General features: G+C 36.7%; 1 protein-coding gene across 1 annotated transcript in view; it reads right to left on the bottom strand.

Moving 5' to 3' along the window:
- The window catches only part of ARHGAP15 (Rho GTPase activating protein 15), a 149,225-nt gene that overhangs the window by 77,470 nt on the left and 54,583 nt on the right, over positions 1–17,172 (bottom strand). The window contains 1 exon segment of the mRNA NM_001131603.1: positions 7,648–7,826. Within this exon segment, the coding sequence (NP_001125075.1) occupies positions 7,648–7,812 (165 nt within the window). The 5' untranslated portion in view covers positions 7,813–7,826.

Genomic DNA, 17,172 nt, shown 5'->3' with positions numbered 1-17,172 from the left:
GGAGGCCTGCAAAAATGTTATTGTGCCATCACACAAGCAAAGATGCTACTGTGCCATTACATAAGGCACTTACAACCTGGGGGATAATTGAGTCAGTGTTTGCTCTTCTTTTCTCAACCTGCTTCATTTCTCTGCTTCACTTGCCAAGATTTTAAAGTGGCATTTATCAGAAACATTCAGCATCAGTACAGCAATGATTTAGCTTAACTAAGTGCTAGCAAGCAAAGGATAATATTTGACATACTGTGTTTTAGATTAATCAAGGTTATAATGATGATCTATTAAAATACATTTTTGAAAATTGAGGCAGATATTAAAAGGGGAAGACATACAGGCATAAATAACTGTAAATCAAATGGTAAACACCATTTTCTAGCTTGCCTTTTACCTGTTTGTGAGTGCACACTGCCATTAAACAGTCTCCAGTTTTAATTTTTGGGTGTTAATATCTGGTAAATATGTAAAGAATGCTCCCATCTGCTGATACATTTGTATGTAAAGTGACACATATCACCTTGGGAATTTGCCATAAATTAAAACTCTCTTAATAATATTGACTATGGTTCCAAAGTTATTTTAAGAGTGAAGAGTATTATAAGAATTAAATAAGAGATGCTGCAAATAATTCAGTGGAAAAGCATAGTTGCTGGCACGCACTGTATTAGGTAACCTTTTATAATTAGAATGTACACTTTTAGATTACTGATTATGAACATCAGGGGACCCGAGATTTTGATTCATCAGTAATTCTCCTTTATGTCTACACTAAGATGTAAAAATGAGACCTCTGGCTCTAACTCCGTATTTCAGAGTCTTTCCATGCTGTTGCAGAAGCTGTGTTACCTGTAATCTCTAGTACTGCTCTGCCCCCTTGTGCTGCTGCAGTGAACTCGACAGAGGAACAGTGTGCCTTCGTCTTTGTACATGAACTACAGAAAAACCCCACTGTCACTTCTCACTTTTCTAGTAAGTTCAAGGTCAGTGTCTAGCTATTTTCAGCTCATCTCTTCTTGATCCATGCAGAGAAATGACAAGGTAACGTGATTCGGGGTCAGCTGTATTACAGGAACCGTTACATAAACGGAGAAAGTGAAAATCAATCCTAGCTGACAGTGACTTCGGGATAATCAGCGCTCACTGGATACCTCTGTCAGTTCGCCTGCATCAAACACCGTGTGACTTCTGTCAGATCTTTTTAATAAAACTATATTCTCATTTTCAGCAACCTAAATACATGTTCCACTGGAACTGAATTTTTTAGACTATTTTAGCCCTCTAGATTTGTAAACTATCCTAATATTTCCTTGAAACATCTCATGAATGATATCTGTCATTCCATGGTTTGTTATTGACCTGAGATGAAAGGTGTTACTGTGAAACATGCCACCCTTTGGGTGATCTAGGTGAGCCCTCCTACAGACGGCCGCATCTTCTGCCTTGAACTCAGCACCACAATCTCAACACCATTTCCCAAATCATCCTCAGCTCTCACTCTTCTCTCCTACTCAGTAACAGAACACTTAATCAATCATTTCTTATTGGGAGAGTAGCTTTCTTGCTCCATTCTAGTTGTTCATTGTTGCTTTCCTCTCTACCTTTGTATTTCCCACTAGTTCATTTCCTCCTCACATAGAATTGGAAGCAGTATTTGCCAAGATGTTCCATGTTAGAGGCATTCTCACTGACAGCACCTGATGTGTCAGTCTTGAGAAGGAGCTATTTTATCCCACCAACCTTGTGGTCCCTTGAAATTGTGAGGCACGCAGTACTCAACTGAAGTACAATTTACCATAATATTAGTTGTCAGTAAATTCAAAGACGGAACTCCTAAAGCTATAAAATGGATTAGAAGCAATTTAAAAAAAAATTAACAAACTAGAGTAAGAGTATACTGTCAACAAACAAATGCTCCATCATAGGACTGTAATTTGGAATTTTAATTACCCCTCTGCTCTGTAACAAAACAATGTCTGAACTGGCAGCGATTTGAATCTCTCACAGGTCATTGAGCATTCTAGTTAATTACTCTATGAATAGCCTGTTTTTCTCCCCTCTGGAAACACGTTTCTAATGGCAGTCAAGGTCTGACAAATGTGTCATCTACATAATTAGCTAGGAAGCAACACAAAACATTAAACATGCTTTGTGCCGACAACTATCAAAACATTTCATTTGTTGTCAATTATTCATTACTTTGTAGGTTCTGAAGGGGTTGTTATTATGGAAATAAGTCCAGATGCTAACAAGGTTAGAGTTTTGGATTCAAATTAGTAATCAGAGGACTAACTTTTAAAAAAATGTATCTCATGTACGTTCAGCACCATGTTCAATCAGTAGGAGATTATGAACAAATTTAGCTATGCTCAGGTTAAGATGGAAATGGTGCAGCCACATATGTGGATGTGAGAGCCCTAGCTCTTTCTTTGAAGTATGGACTCTTCACTGTCGTCATAAACTTTCTGAACCTTTTGGCAAGTCCAATTTGTGCTTGGTAAATAGAGTTAAAGATTTTCACAGCATGAGATGGCAAAGGGTGGTATGGACAAGGAAAGAAATCTCCAGTGGTTTTTTAATCTTCTTCTCCCCTGGGGCATATTGTGTAAAAGTCAAAATTCTAGCTAACAAAATTTTCATCTGTTTTACAGCATGTCTGCGAAATACCTTAGAAAACTTTCGAATTTCATGCTTATTTGTTTGTTGCTGTTTTTAAAATCATGTTTCTTTTATTATTTTAATATTGTATAGAAAGCACTGTCTTGAAAGCAGCACTCCTAATGTATATAGAAAATACTAAAAAATCTCAACAAAATTGCCCTCCCAGTGGCAAAGAAAATTGCAGTGGCAGACACATTATTGTGTAGTCATATCAGAGGCCTGGATCTTTGGAGAGTCTCACTCCACTGTCCTCCAGCTTTTCCATATAAACCAAAATGGCTTACAAATGTCATCCACAATAGTCCAATAAAGATTAGGAACAAAACAACTGTCCTTACATTGATGAGATAAGAAAGATTTAACTGAAGAATGCAGTGTATAAGAACAGTTCATAAGGCTTGTTCTTAAATCAGAAAAATAGAATTTAAATTATATTTGTGTGTGTCTAGAATTTAATTGAGATGATCAGCTTATTTTCTACATAATGTTTGGTCAGATGCCTGTACTACAGAGCTAGATAAAAGGAAAAGAAAGAAAACAAATTCTATCAGGGAAATCAAGAAGACCCGTTATCTACAGGGTGTGCAAAATATGTCAGGAAATAATTCTACCCTGAGCGCTGAGAATGCCCAGTTAATAAAAAAAGATGAGCCACTCGCTACGAGAAAATAATTGTCTGTATCTATGTTTTTCAAAGCAAAAATACAGACACATCTTACACTAAATAGGACACATTAAAATAAGCTTTAATAATCTTTATGCAGAAGGAAACTAATCCATTTTCAGATCATACGATCCACAGCAATAAAACGAAATCATCAAACTAAAAACAATTTTAGAAATGGCTGCAGACTCTCATTTAATTAACATGCAACAGATCATATATTTATGAGGAAGTCAAAATATTTAGGAATCCTATAATCCTGTAAGCCTTAATGTGGTATAAAAACAACAAATAAATGCAAAGTGTTACTGTTACACATGCCTGCCTGATCAATGGTTTTCACATATTGATCTATAAATGGAGTTGACAGTCTGTGTTGGCTGCACATTTTCCAAGCAGCGCTATTTTTGCACAAAACCAATACGGGCAATTACCTTTGTTTGAGATGCCAAGTCTTATCAATTCAATGTGATTTAGTGTCATTTTAATTAAATATCAGGATCCACTTCAGGACAATTTATACAAACAAAGCCTCAAACCTAACTATAAGCTTGATTTGAAGTAAACATGGACAAGCCCTACAATCTCATAATATTTCTTAAAAACTCTACTAAACAGAAGGTTTATATTTTTAGTAGCAATTTTTATGTCTGCCTTTTTGGCTAGCCACAACTTTGGCAAGTATCCTATAATCACAGAAGTAAGAAACAAAAGAAAATTGTTTCCTCTTTTTTTCTGATAATATATTTAAAAAGTGAACAAACAGTCTGTTAATGGAAGTAAAAGGAACCTTGTATGTTAATGTTTAAAAATGGCTCCACCTAAGTCTTTATCTGAACACCAATAAAAAAATATTTTCCTGTTCATGATGGCCATGAATGAAGTAATGCCGTTCTGTGGGGTTTACAAGATGGAAACGGTGAATATTCATACATGTTGTTGCTTAAGACACAGCATTAAATGCCAAAACTACTCTTGCCTGCAAATCATATGTCTGCAGTTTCCTGTTTTGGGCTATTTAAACTCCTCATTAATACCTATTCTAAACTGTGTATTAGGCAGGAGCATCTCTCTTATAAATAACATCAAAGCCACATTAAACCTTTTGCAATAGCTATTTGCTGGAATGCACATTCGTCTTTTTAGCCCTTAAACAGGCACAGTTCACTTGCCCCCATCTACTGGCCCTCAGCTGTCTGATTTTCTGTTTAGCACATTCTGGTAAATAAGCTGTCTACCTTTAAGAGGTCTCACTCTGGTGCTCAGGACGGGACAACAAATCACTGAGACCAAAGACTGTTCTTTCCCCACCAAAGGGAGCTCTCCAGATCTCTCTTACAGATGGGCGATTTTCTTGCAAACCACTTCCCCCTCTTGAAACTGCCCACCTCTCCAACATTTCCCACGTCAAAAAGTAACCTCTTTGAATTTTGAAAAGGCATTGATTTTATTAACCACATTTTAGAATGATTATTTGATGTCTAAAGAAAATGATGCACATCACCAATAAAATACTGATGGAGGATTCATATCTGCTTTACTGAGATGCTTTCCTGCAACATTTAGGTTATAAAAATTTCTAACTTAACAAGTAAATTCACCTAGGCTTGCATAGCTTAGGGTTGGATAAATGTTTATATTGGCATTTCATAGTACTCCTCGTTTAAGATAACTAAGAATCAAAGCTTTTACGACATATACAGGAGAATTTTGTATTGTGTTCTAAGTTAAGAGTTATATTAAAAACATTTTAATTGAACAAAATTTACGAGAGGAATTTATGAATTTGTGAGAAAATTACAGAATTGGTTTGACTCTAGAATATTTTATCATTTTTGTAATGAATTAAGTCATGATGAATGTAATATCAGGTCCTTGTGTTATTATATAGTCCAGTAAGTCATATTAGATTTGCGTAATTGTTATACTAGTGAACAATAGTACTCACATGCCATATATATTAAGTAGGATGCATGACATATGTATGATCTCTAAATACTTTTGATTTTTTCTTTACAGACTACATGTATGTGCCTCTGTTACAACAAACCCTACTGCATGTGAATATGTGCACACATTTTTAGTACCCACCTCTTCCCACTTCTAAATTCAAAATCTTCCCCTTGACCTCACCCCACCACCCAACTTCTGAAAAATCAAGTTCTTAGTTTAGCTTGAGCAGATAACTTTAACAGGCTTGTTTGAATAAATATGCCAAAATACTTTACATTCTGTCAGTATCTAGTCAGAAAATTGTGCATGGAAAAAAGAGATGAAAAGAACTGAGACAGAAAGAAAATTAGTGCCATGGCAAGCTTTCAATACAGTATCTCTGAGCCAAGTTTTCTCGGTGAAATGACACATCCTCACTAAAATACCCCTTTTATATAATTATGCACTGAGCACACATAACCAAAAGTAACTTTTATTTTTGTTCCTTATCGAGGAATACATATTGCCCAGGCTAAGAATGCGGAAACAAAAGCTGGGATAATTATAGCTAATTTAACTTTGGAAAACTCTTATTCTCTAGCAGTCCAGCATACAACCCCCCAAACTAAAGTTATGTAACAAGGTAATATCAACAATGAGAAACTGCATGATAAAATCCTGCCCAAAAGTGAAAAATGCTAATTTTGTCTCATTTAGCAGCTGGATACAGAAATGCTCATTAGTTTTAAGAGGGTTAATCCTTTTAACTTTTGCATATTGATATGCCAATTATGCCTAATTGTACAAGAGGCATCAGTCAAGGTAATAGTGCATAAACACATGAAAGTTATTAAGTACATCCCAACATGTAATAAAGTAGGTGTTAATTGGTAGCTGAGTTCTGCGGGCTATTGAGGTGGATAATTCATTGAGAGATGGATCACTTGTAATTTCTCTCCATAATTCCTTTTGCAGTCTCATGCTGTGATGTTTTCATGCTTGTCAAAAACAACTGCGGCATAGTGCCTTTTGTTAAACACAGCCAATAAAATATGTTAGGCATCATTAAATATACTTAACTTTTAAACTTTTTCAAAGGTACAGTTCTTACCGATAATACATTATAGAGATTCCAATAATTTACTCTAACCACTGTCTCAAGTTCATAGTTGATGAACATTTTAGCTTGTTTAAAAGCAAAGTCAGGCTGGCAGTGTTGTATCTCCCAGGAGACAATACTTTTAAATGAGAAAGTAAATAAAGGAAAATGCGTATCTCATTAGTTACTTTATCTAAGGATGTAGTTCTCACTCCCCAAATAGAATCACTGGCTTCCTCATGCTAAATTTGTCTACAACACCTGAGGAAAGAATGATTAAAATCACATATTTCTCAAGCTCCTGAGATTTCTGTGGGTTAATTTTTTGAGTGAAAAATGGGGATTAAATACAATCAGTAACATGCTACTCAGCAAGTTTATCTCATTTAATAACTCAGTTAGGAAGCTGAATATTTCATAGGCCCCTATGATATTAACAGAACACTCAATTAATAGCTCACATGTTTCTGCAGGGTGACTGGAACTCAGCCTGTCCCCAGCTAACCTATTTCTGCTCGCTCTTGCTCTCACTGTGAGAAACAAAATGGATTTGGGGTCCAAAAGAGTGGCTAACATTGCATAAATAATTTTGTAACATCCTATGGCCTCAGCTGCAAGTTACCACCATTATGGAAGAAAATTAATCAGAGGAGACTCATCGCAATCAGTGGGTTTAGTGGCTCAGGATGCGTGCAGGGCCAGCGACACAATTGGCAGTAGAGTTCATCTCTAACTATTTTATTTCAAATCTTCCTAATGACACATTATCGAGACAAAATGGCTTCCTCTCCAAACCTTAAATAGCCACAGCATTTCAATCCTTTAAGCCCACTCCAAATCAAATCATAATTTCCAGTATCGTATATTATTGGGAGATTTTAAGGAAGAGATTTTCACATTTTTTTTTTAAGATTTTTTTTTCTCAATTCATTCTTAGCTAATTTTAGCCTCTGGCTTTTCAAAGTGATGTACTGTATTTGGAAGTACAAACACCACATGCTAGCATAACCTCATTATTTTTATGACACTGAAGCATGATAGTAGAGGCCCTTAAAATGAGTCAAAGGTGCTCTTCAGTCTAGCTCCAAATCCACTTTATCACTCTGGATTAAGCCCAGCTCTTCTCTTGCAACTGGGGATATTATTATGACTATAAGTATGCAAGATAAAATGCATTACAAAAACAGTTTTCTCATGCACATTAGGAAAACAAATAAAACAAGACTATTAGCTTTTTTTTTCTTTTGCAAAATTCTGTATGACAAGGAACTTGGGATATTTGGGGTATTTGACTTACAGGTTCAGTGACCTTCCCGACATCGGTGAGGATCATGGATTTACTTTGGCTGAGCCTGTCATGGTGGCTGTTGGCATTTTTGATTCTCATTTGCACAGCTCCTGTGCCTTGGCGGGTAGAATTCAGTGTTTCCACAGAAGCATCAGAATGTGTAGATTTCTGCATATTATAGTGCTATCCTGATAAAATACAAAATGTATTATGTTATTCTAAACATACGCTTTTCCATGAAAACTCTTGATGGAATGTCCCTAATAATCATTAGGATATTTAAAGTTGATAAACAAGAGTCTTCACCTCTCTGAGTAATGAAGAAAAAAGTAGTTCCTTTGTAAGTTATTTTGTCAGTTGGGACCTTTATGTGTGGATAGCACTATACATAACAGAGGACTTCAGAAGTTTATAGGTAGCACAACAATAGACTGTGTTTCTTAATTCCATTAAGAAACTCTTAACAGCAAAGAGATACAGTTTTCCTTATATAGAAATGATATTGCCAACCAATCGTCTTGAGGATATATGCTTTTTAATCCACAACTTCACTGGTCTATTACCCACTTTACCCCTACATGCTACCATCAGCACCCGTTCTTGGTGAACAAAAATCTCTATGGATAAAGTCAAATTTAAGTGAGTAAAATTGGTGTCAGAGCAAAACAGACCCCAGAGCCCCTACCCCCACTCACAATACTCACAGGGGGAAATTAAAATTCCTTCATCCACTGCCATCTGCCAACTGAACTAGATTTGCTAGCTTAGTTGGACATCATATTTATAAAGAATATGAAGAAAAAAATCAGCACCATTTATTTTAATAGAAGGAGTCTGATTTAGGCAAGAAGATTTAGTATGGACACACTTTAAAGGAGCAGCAATGAGAAAAAATAGAATTTGGAGGAAGAAAACAAAGAGAACTAAACTGTGGCAGCACCAGAGGGTGGACTGGTAGAGCTTTAGCTGAGCCCCTCATCCATAATCCTCTTCAAATGTCCCTCCCCAAAAGTTCCTCAAGTGAACACAGCATCTCATTACAAACAGAATGGTTGCAATACAAACACATCTTTTCATTTTCTGGAAACAGCCCTCTTCTTGTCTGATTCTTGTCTCCAAGTCTAACCTAATAGACATCCTATAGGGGGCTCCGAGCACTGTGTACAGTGAACAAAACTGTGACTAGTCAGTTATGGGAGCGAATATAATCCACAAGAAGAATCATGTTTTAAGGAGGCAAGTGTATAGCTACCCCAATGTTTGTTGGACAATGAGGCTAGAATCATTCATTCTAATGGTCAAGCAGGCAGACACTAAGATGAACAGAAAAGGAAATATTTTGATAGGAGGAAAATTGTTACTTTACAATAAATACCAGTAAGGCAATTAAATGACAACTTAGAAAAGAAGCTAATATTTAGTATCTACTATGTGCTAAGCAATGTGCTCAATGATTGATTCTCAAAAAACTCCTATAAAATAGCCATTAAACCTATATTTTTATAGAGAAAAAAATGAGGATCAGAGAGACTCACAATTTTTCCAGTAAAACAGGCAGGCAGAAAGAGGTGGAGGAGCAGGTATTTTATTCCCCAAATAAGACCCATATGTCTATCAACAGGTGAATAGACAGACACATTTTAGTTTACGCAATGAAAACAATAAACAATAAAAAGGAACAGACTATTGATGCACAAAACCACATGGATGAATTGCAAATTTATTCTGCTGAGTGAAAGAAACCAAAAAAAAAGAAGAGGAAGAGGAGGAGGAGGAAGAAGAGGAAGAAGAGGAAGAAGAAGAAGAAGAAGAAGAAGAAGAAGAAGAAGAAGAAGAAGAAGAAGAAGAAGAAGAAGATTTATTATATAATTTCATTTATAAAATATTCTCAAAAATGCAAACTAAGGTATGCTAACAGAAAGCTGATGAGTAATTCCTTAGGGAAAGGATAGAGGCAAGTATGGATCACATTGAGCAAACTTTTGGCGATGATGGATATGTCTGTTACCTTGATTGTGGTGATGGTTTCATAGGCATTTACACATATTAAAAATGAACAAATTGTATACTTTAAACACTTGCACTTTATGATTCTTCAGTTATAACTCATGAAGATGTTTATAGAAAAGTTGTTTTAGTAATTGCTTAGCCAATTTATTTTGCTCTTATTTTCCTTTTTATATGCTTACATGAGTAATGTATTATTCAAAATTATCTAATCGAGAATGCAAGAGTTTTTTTCAATAAGTATGAAATAAAAATTTGAAGTATGTATTAAGAAGAAAATCATATATTTTTCTAGAAAAATATTTTCTCCTCTGAGTGCCTTCAAGGGTTGATTTCCCACATTATTCAATAGATTCAAACTCCAAGGACAGTGTGTTTGTAATATTGGTGGATGAAATCACTCAGGCTGAAGCCACTCTCTTCTGGCCAAGAGCATCTAGCCACGGTGTTTACATAGCCCAACTGTACACCATTTATAGGACATGTTGCTTCCTCAGAGGCTGGACAAATTTCAGTGTCAAATCAAAATTCGCATTCCTATATTGATTTCACAATCAAACCATAATTTGCCTAGTGATATGCTACTGTCAAAAGGCTGCATTCATTACAAAGCCTTTTATCTGGCTTCCCCACCTCTGTTTTCATGGGGACAGGCTGCAGAAAATACTTTCAAGATTTTGCTTTCTTAGATCTTTCCATCAGGCGGATCTCTCTCTCTACCACAATGTTAATATTATTTCTCTCAGTTTGCTCACTGTCTCTCCTCCAGCCCTCACTTCCTTTTCCATCTGACCCTGTCGTTACATTTTGTTGACACCCCCTCCACTCAGTTTCTTCTCTTTATTCTGCTTCCCACGTACTTTGCTCTGCAAGGTCATTGACTTGATGCTATTTCATAATTTTTCTTGTATTGTTAAATATTTGGGGATTTCTAATTTTGCAGACCACTATATTTCTCTGGGAAGATAGAGAAAAATGACACAAAACCTCGTCTTAAAGATTTCTATCAACAGAAAACATACATACACCCCTTCGACCTTTATTGAGATTCTCCTAAGTGGCAGGCACCATTTTAGAGACTAGAGATAATCTTTGTTTATCAAGTGCCCCAGACTTTGGTGAGGGCAATAGAGAAATAATCAATAACTAAGTGAGAATAGGGCAGTGCCCAGGTGGGGAGAGGAGCAATGGCATTAAACTCAGGTGGAAGTGGGAGGTGGAGAGAGAGGAAGTCTGCAAGAGAAGATCAGATCACACCAGAGCTAAGTCAGTGCAGGTTGGACATTTCTGGCAAAGGATTTGGCAATGCAAAGGTGTGCAGATACCTGGGATATTATAAGGTAGGTATTGAAATATGTCACGAAGGGACATAAAGTACCAGGGAAGTTCAAAGAAAGAAAGAAACAATGGATTTCATAGAGAAGGTGGCATTTGACCTCTCTGTGGGGATATCTGATCATCTTGCTTATCTTTCATCTGGCTGAATGATTGACTTAGAGTCCCATCCCTTCTAACCCAACCAGTACCAGAGGGTCTGGTATTCTAGACACTCTGAGGAAGAGAATGTGTGTTGTTCTGGTTGTACATAACACACAATGTTTTTTTGTGGAGGAATTGAGAATGGAGATGATTGAGAGGGAAGCAGAGCCCTGCTGCAGGACAGAAGAAGGACGGATGAGGATGGAAATCTAACAGGATGATAACGACAGCTGTGCCAGTGGCTGTGGGACCTGTGAGTGCTGGACTTGTGGGTTCAGAGATGATTTCCTCTCATGCATCCCATTAGGAGCCTCTCATTCCAAGCAGACAGGGCTGTTTCTAGGCCACATTTTGCAAGTTGTTTTGGGGTCCCACTTAGAGCCCTTTCTTTATTTCCTTTCAACTCCCCAGTTTCCCCCTGCCTACATCCTAACAGTTTTTTCTCTAGTAGACACCCTATAATCCTTTTAATATTTCAGCTGCCAGAGTACCCACTGCAGCATTCACTTAGGCTTAATCTAACTACAGAGTCAAAATTTATAAAAATTTCCATCATCCATTCTTTCTTACCTATGAATCACTTAGATGTATATGGGAGGGGGATGATTAGACTAGCTAACACAATGTTATATCAGTCAGACTTTCCCTTAACTCTCAAGGAAGAATTTAACTGAATCTCAAACTGGAAACTCTTCTGGCTACATGAAAGAACTATCTTAGAGTAGAAGAGCATTGATCAGTCCACTCTATTTATGCCCTTATATAAATTCAGAGGTGGTAGGATTCGTGACTGGGGATGGGACATTAACATTGCATTCTAGAAAATGGTGCCTCCTAGAGCTGTATGATGCAGTGTCCCTTCCATGGTGGTCTTATTTTTTAGCCTTTATGAAATAAGGTTCTAGGGAAGAAACTCCATTGCAAAGCCTGCTCAACATCGACTCAAAAGAAACCCTCACACCCCAGAGTCCAAATTGACTTGGCTTCCAGAACCTAGGAATGGTTCTTCTTCCAGGAATATCTGTATTAATTGCAGGGTGTTCTCTGAAAGAGAATGAGGAACTCCAGTTTTGTGAGTCTTTCTGCATTATTATTCCAAAAACATTCACAGGAATCTTAAATTATATTCTGTTGTTCCACCCATGTTTTCATTCCTCACTGACCTTCAATTTTCTAGGTTTGGTAGATTGTAAAATCAATAATATTTGCTTATTCTTATTTCTATGTAATTTAGTAACATCAGGCTTATTAATTACAAGTCATATTAAGTTTAGGTTTTGCTTGATCTATGTGCCTCTTCAGTATTCCCCTTGTTCTTCCTAGAACACGTTACCCACTCACGTCATCATCATTATTGTTACTATTAAATTTTGTTAGAGAAAACATTGATGCCTTGTGTGTTTATGTTCTTACAGGAGGCAGACAGAGCACTGGTGAATGACTAATGAAAATATTGAAGAATTGGCTCATTTTGCATGTGTTTGAGATATCCATTGATTTTACTAAACTCTCCAAATAAATATCCCTGAGTTAGAAATTGAAATGTAAATCACTTAAGACTGGCTTCACTATTTCTCTAGACTTCCTGATTTTACGTGTACTAACAGAAGAGCAAGAATACCTTGTGATATTGCACTAGTTCTCCTTTCAATCCTGTTTAAAAACAGGAAGCAGTAATGAGAATGCACTTCATAAGAGCAACACGAACTTTGGCTCTGCTCAAACTACATGGTTCGATGGTGTCCTGGGCTTCTGGGCTTGATTTCCCTACTCATACTGCAGATAGGAGTGAACATGATATTTCATCTAATCATAAATTTCATAGCTGCTCTCCCAATTATTTGTTGCATTCTGTTAACTACACTAAGGCTCAGCAGCCTGCCCTTTTGAGTTAGAATGTGTATTTTTGACATCTCTTTCACGTCAACAGCATTAAAAGTAAAAATATATTAAGAAATTTTTGAGCCGGGAAAAACTGGATAGGCACTATGATATAATCTTTATGCTGCTGAGCAGAGAAAATGTAGGCTTGGGTATACTGAACACCATCCCCAGGTGTCACATTCTGTTCAGAATAACTCTAGGATGGTACTCAGGGCCCACACCCCCCAGCATCCTTGATTTCGCCATAGACCCCCCAAATCAAGTGGACATTGTGTATGGAAAGAAAAGGTAACAAGAAATGTAAAGAAAATCTGGCAGATAAAATGATCATAGTGTAGCCACATTAGGTATATATCATGCAAGTCTTTCTGTTTAATCATTTATAAATGTTCCTCTGCTTCCTGACAAAACGATAGAGACTTAAATGTTTGTTGAATGTATAAATGAAAAACAAATATGGAACCTAGTTTATGCCAGTGTATGAAGCCTGGCAAAGCATTGTCAATAAGAAAATGTCTTTGACCAATTTTCTTACTTTAAAAATGTGTAACTCACCCTTGCTGATATTTCTTAGAGTAAATAAACTATGGATATTTTATTATAACTTAGAGGCAGAAAGAAAACAATGTTTCTTATGTGTTCTGAGGCTAATATTAAAGTATGCTTGGAGATTCATATAATTTTTTAGGGTGGAAAAATACCATATTTCTATTTCCCAATAGCCCTATGTCTTCTTCTTATTAAAAAAATGATCAAATTTATCACAATCTTAGAATTTGCAGGGATTTTTGCTTTGAGAATAGTCTTCCTTGAGTTTCAGATTTTGTTAGGTCCTTGATATTTTTCCCTAAAAAGAAGGATGCTTCTGCAAGACATAGGTTATCACTGAGAGTTTTGTGAGTAAAATCTCAGAGGCAAGCAATGGCCATACACCCAGGGAATTCCTATTTCATGAGTGTTAGCCTGGGTTTTCACTCCATGGCAAGGGAGCTGTATATTTAGCACATCCACCATGAGGAGCGAAGGTCCCCTCTGCCTAAACATGCACAAACTTTCTCTGGTGACATGACCCCATTCCCTGCTCTGCATGTATTAGAGGAGCTGTTTCTCCAGGTCTGCTAAGAGCTCATGGCAACTCCACAGACAAATAGTATTTCTCTGAGAAATTCATTTCTATCCCCTGGAAAGATCTTATGTTGATCTGTGATAGAACAAGTCTGCTCCCCTGTGGAAATGAGTTGTGGTCCTGGTAGCTCCAGTAATGTGTGCCACAACCTTCGCGTCACACTTTCCTGACAGGTCAGTAATTAACTCGCATTGCAATTGTTTGTTGTCTCCACCACAGCAGCCATTTACCAAAATAACATTTTAATTTCAGTTTCCTTCCAGTTAACTTTCCTTTTCTTTTCTCCCTGTGGCTTCTACATCTCTATTAAGTCTAATTTCCCCGACCACTCTGTAAGCTGAGAGAGTGCAATAAAACTCAGTTTCAAAAATGTCGAATATAATGAGAAAGGAAGAGCACAGTAAAGGAATGTGACCACAGCCACCCCATTGGGTAACATTGTCTTTGGGCAGGTGTTATATATAGGAAATGTGATAATAAGTTTTTGCATTTATTTAACTTATAGCAGGGAATCTGGAGTATTTGCTGCATTTGCTGACAAAGTCTGACAAGTCTGCTGCATGGTAAATTGTAATACAGTTATTATCACTGCACACGGCCATCTTAAATGGTGACAATGTCAAGTAAAATATACTTTAAAAGTAGAATAAGTGTGTGGTAGGCAACCATGATCTTTCTTACCTCTTAACCTTTCAAACTCCATCCTGTTGGGAGCAAAGCAGCTGATTTTACACTTCAAATATTTGTTGAGTCTCTACTCTGAGACGTAGACTTTGCCACATCCCACAGGTTCTGCAAAGTTATTAAGCACCCCGCAGTAGAGTTAAGCACAAGCAGGCTTGCCTACCATGAAGTCTGATCAGAGTGCAGTGGAGAATGGGACTGGAGATGATTTTAGGGTGGAGGTGATGTGAGGCCTGGATGCTGTATGATAAACGGGACTCTGAAAGGCAGAGAGGGGATATCAAGAGCAGTGCAGGCTGAGATCACAAGATTTAAGGAAAAGAGGAGTGAACATCCACACAAGATGATACAGTGTTGGTGGCTAAGTGGGAAAGCCATGGTTGATTAAGGCTGCATTAGGAGAACACGGTTATTTTTATTAAAGAACTGGGATTTTGTCTTATAGATCCCGGGGAAATTTGATGATTTTCTTTAAGGTATAACCCCTTTCTAAGATACTCGATGAAAAGAAATCCACAAGTAAGAATCCTTGACCCCTGAGGCTGCAAAATAAATACATAACATGCTCGTGGGATGCTTAATTAACTTTAAATCAGAATAAATATTACAGCATCTATTTGTAAACATTAATCTTATGAAAAGAGCACCCTGTGATATGGAAAAAATATTCCAGAATTTTAGGTACTTCACTCTGAACATCTAGGTACATGTTCAATGCTTCTGGTCAACAATCAAATGAAAAGAAAGGTAAAGACTTAAAAGGAATAACTAAATAAAGCACTTAAAGAAAAGGTTCCTAGGGTGCAATTGCATCTAATTAAAGAGATATAAGGAAAATAAAGTTAAGATTAGTGGAACTGCTTCTGAATTTCCCTCTGATGATCAGGCAGGTAGTAAAAAATTGAAAAGCAAATAGGAAGAAAATGCCTGCGCCATTGTAATTACATTTAGGGAGCATAAGAAATTTTATAAAATGGCAATCTTCTTAGACACAGATGAGAGCCATAAGGGGCATAAGTAATGCAATCTTCTCTCTGTTTCCTCTGTCAGTTTTGACCTAATCTAGCAAGAAATGCTGAGCGATTTTCCGCCTCTTGCGTACAAGTATCAATTAAGGGAAAACAGGGTGACTATCTTAGGGCATTGATGATGAAATGTCACTCAAAGAGAAAACATCAGCTCTACAACAAGTTGCTCAGCAGCCACAGCATTAGAAAACACTGGGGAAATACATGGAGTCTCAGACCCTCGCTGGGACAGGCTACTTCTCTAATCTTTGTTGGGAGAGTATCAAATGCAAAAAGTAAATTTCAACCTGCGATTGTCTGTTTCCTGGGATTTCTTGTTCTATTGTCTTTCTTTCTTAAAGTGCTTGACTCAGTTGCAAAGTCTTTTTATCAGGCAGATTAAATCTAATCACCCTTTGGTTGCAGTTATGCCAGGCTATCTCTATCTTGGCCTGCCCGGGGTTCAAATATGTGGAAGTTGAATATTGCATAATTAGTACTCGACAGTAATTAACAGTAATCAGTAATTGACAACAGTCAGATATGGTTGACATTTGTTTTATTTAGCAAATTTGCTGTTGTATCTATTAGTCTTTCCCTAATGCTCATCTCCAAACTCTGAATTTATTAGATTGAATTTCAGTGCCAAAAGGGCATGTCTAATGATGGGACACTAATGTCATAGTCTATTGTTGTGAAGGACAATAACTATATCATTAAAATAAAAGTTTTCAGAATATCTCCTTTAATGCATTTAAAAATCAGCTCTCTCTTGCTCAATTATTTATGAGTAAAATACATTTTAAATAGCTTGTGTGTATGTGTGTGTGTGCATGCCTGTTTGCATATACAGTTCAATGAATTGTCACAAACTGAACACATTCTTGTAATTACAGCCAAACCAACAAACACAATATTATCAGCACTCCAGAATCCCCCCACAGCTCTGTTCCACTCACTATCCACCTTACCCCACTAAAGCTAATCATTCTTCTGTCTTCTAAGTTTTGCCTATTTCTGAACTTTATATCAATGAAATCCTGAAGAGTCTATTTTTTCTTGCTGGGCTTATTTCACTCAAACTTTTATTTGTAAAGATGATTGCTATGCAATATTCTTTTGTGAAGTGCCTGTGCAATACTTTTGCTTGTTTTTAAAATCAGGTTGTTTGTCTTCTTCTTACTGATTTATAGGAGTTGTTTATATATTATAACCACAAGTCTATTTTTAATATATATGTTGCAATAGTTATCATTTCCCACTTGTGGGTTGCTTTTTCATTCTCTTAGTGGCATCTTTTCATGAATAGAGGTCCTTAACTTTAACATTGTTTAACTTATTATTTAT

The sequence above is a fragment of the Pongo abelii genome, chromosome 11 (assembly GCF_028885655.2).
Source record: "Pongo abelii isolate AG06213 chromosome 11, NHGRI_mPonAbe1-v2.0_pri, whole genome shotgun sequence".
Taxonomy (NCBI): Eukaryota; Metazoa; Chordata; class Mammalia; order Primates; family Hominidae; genus Pongo; species Pongo abelii.
This window is presented reverse-complemented; position numbering and strand designations above follow the sequence as displayed.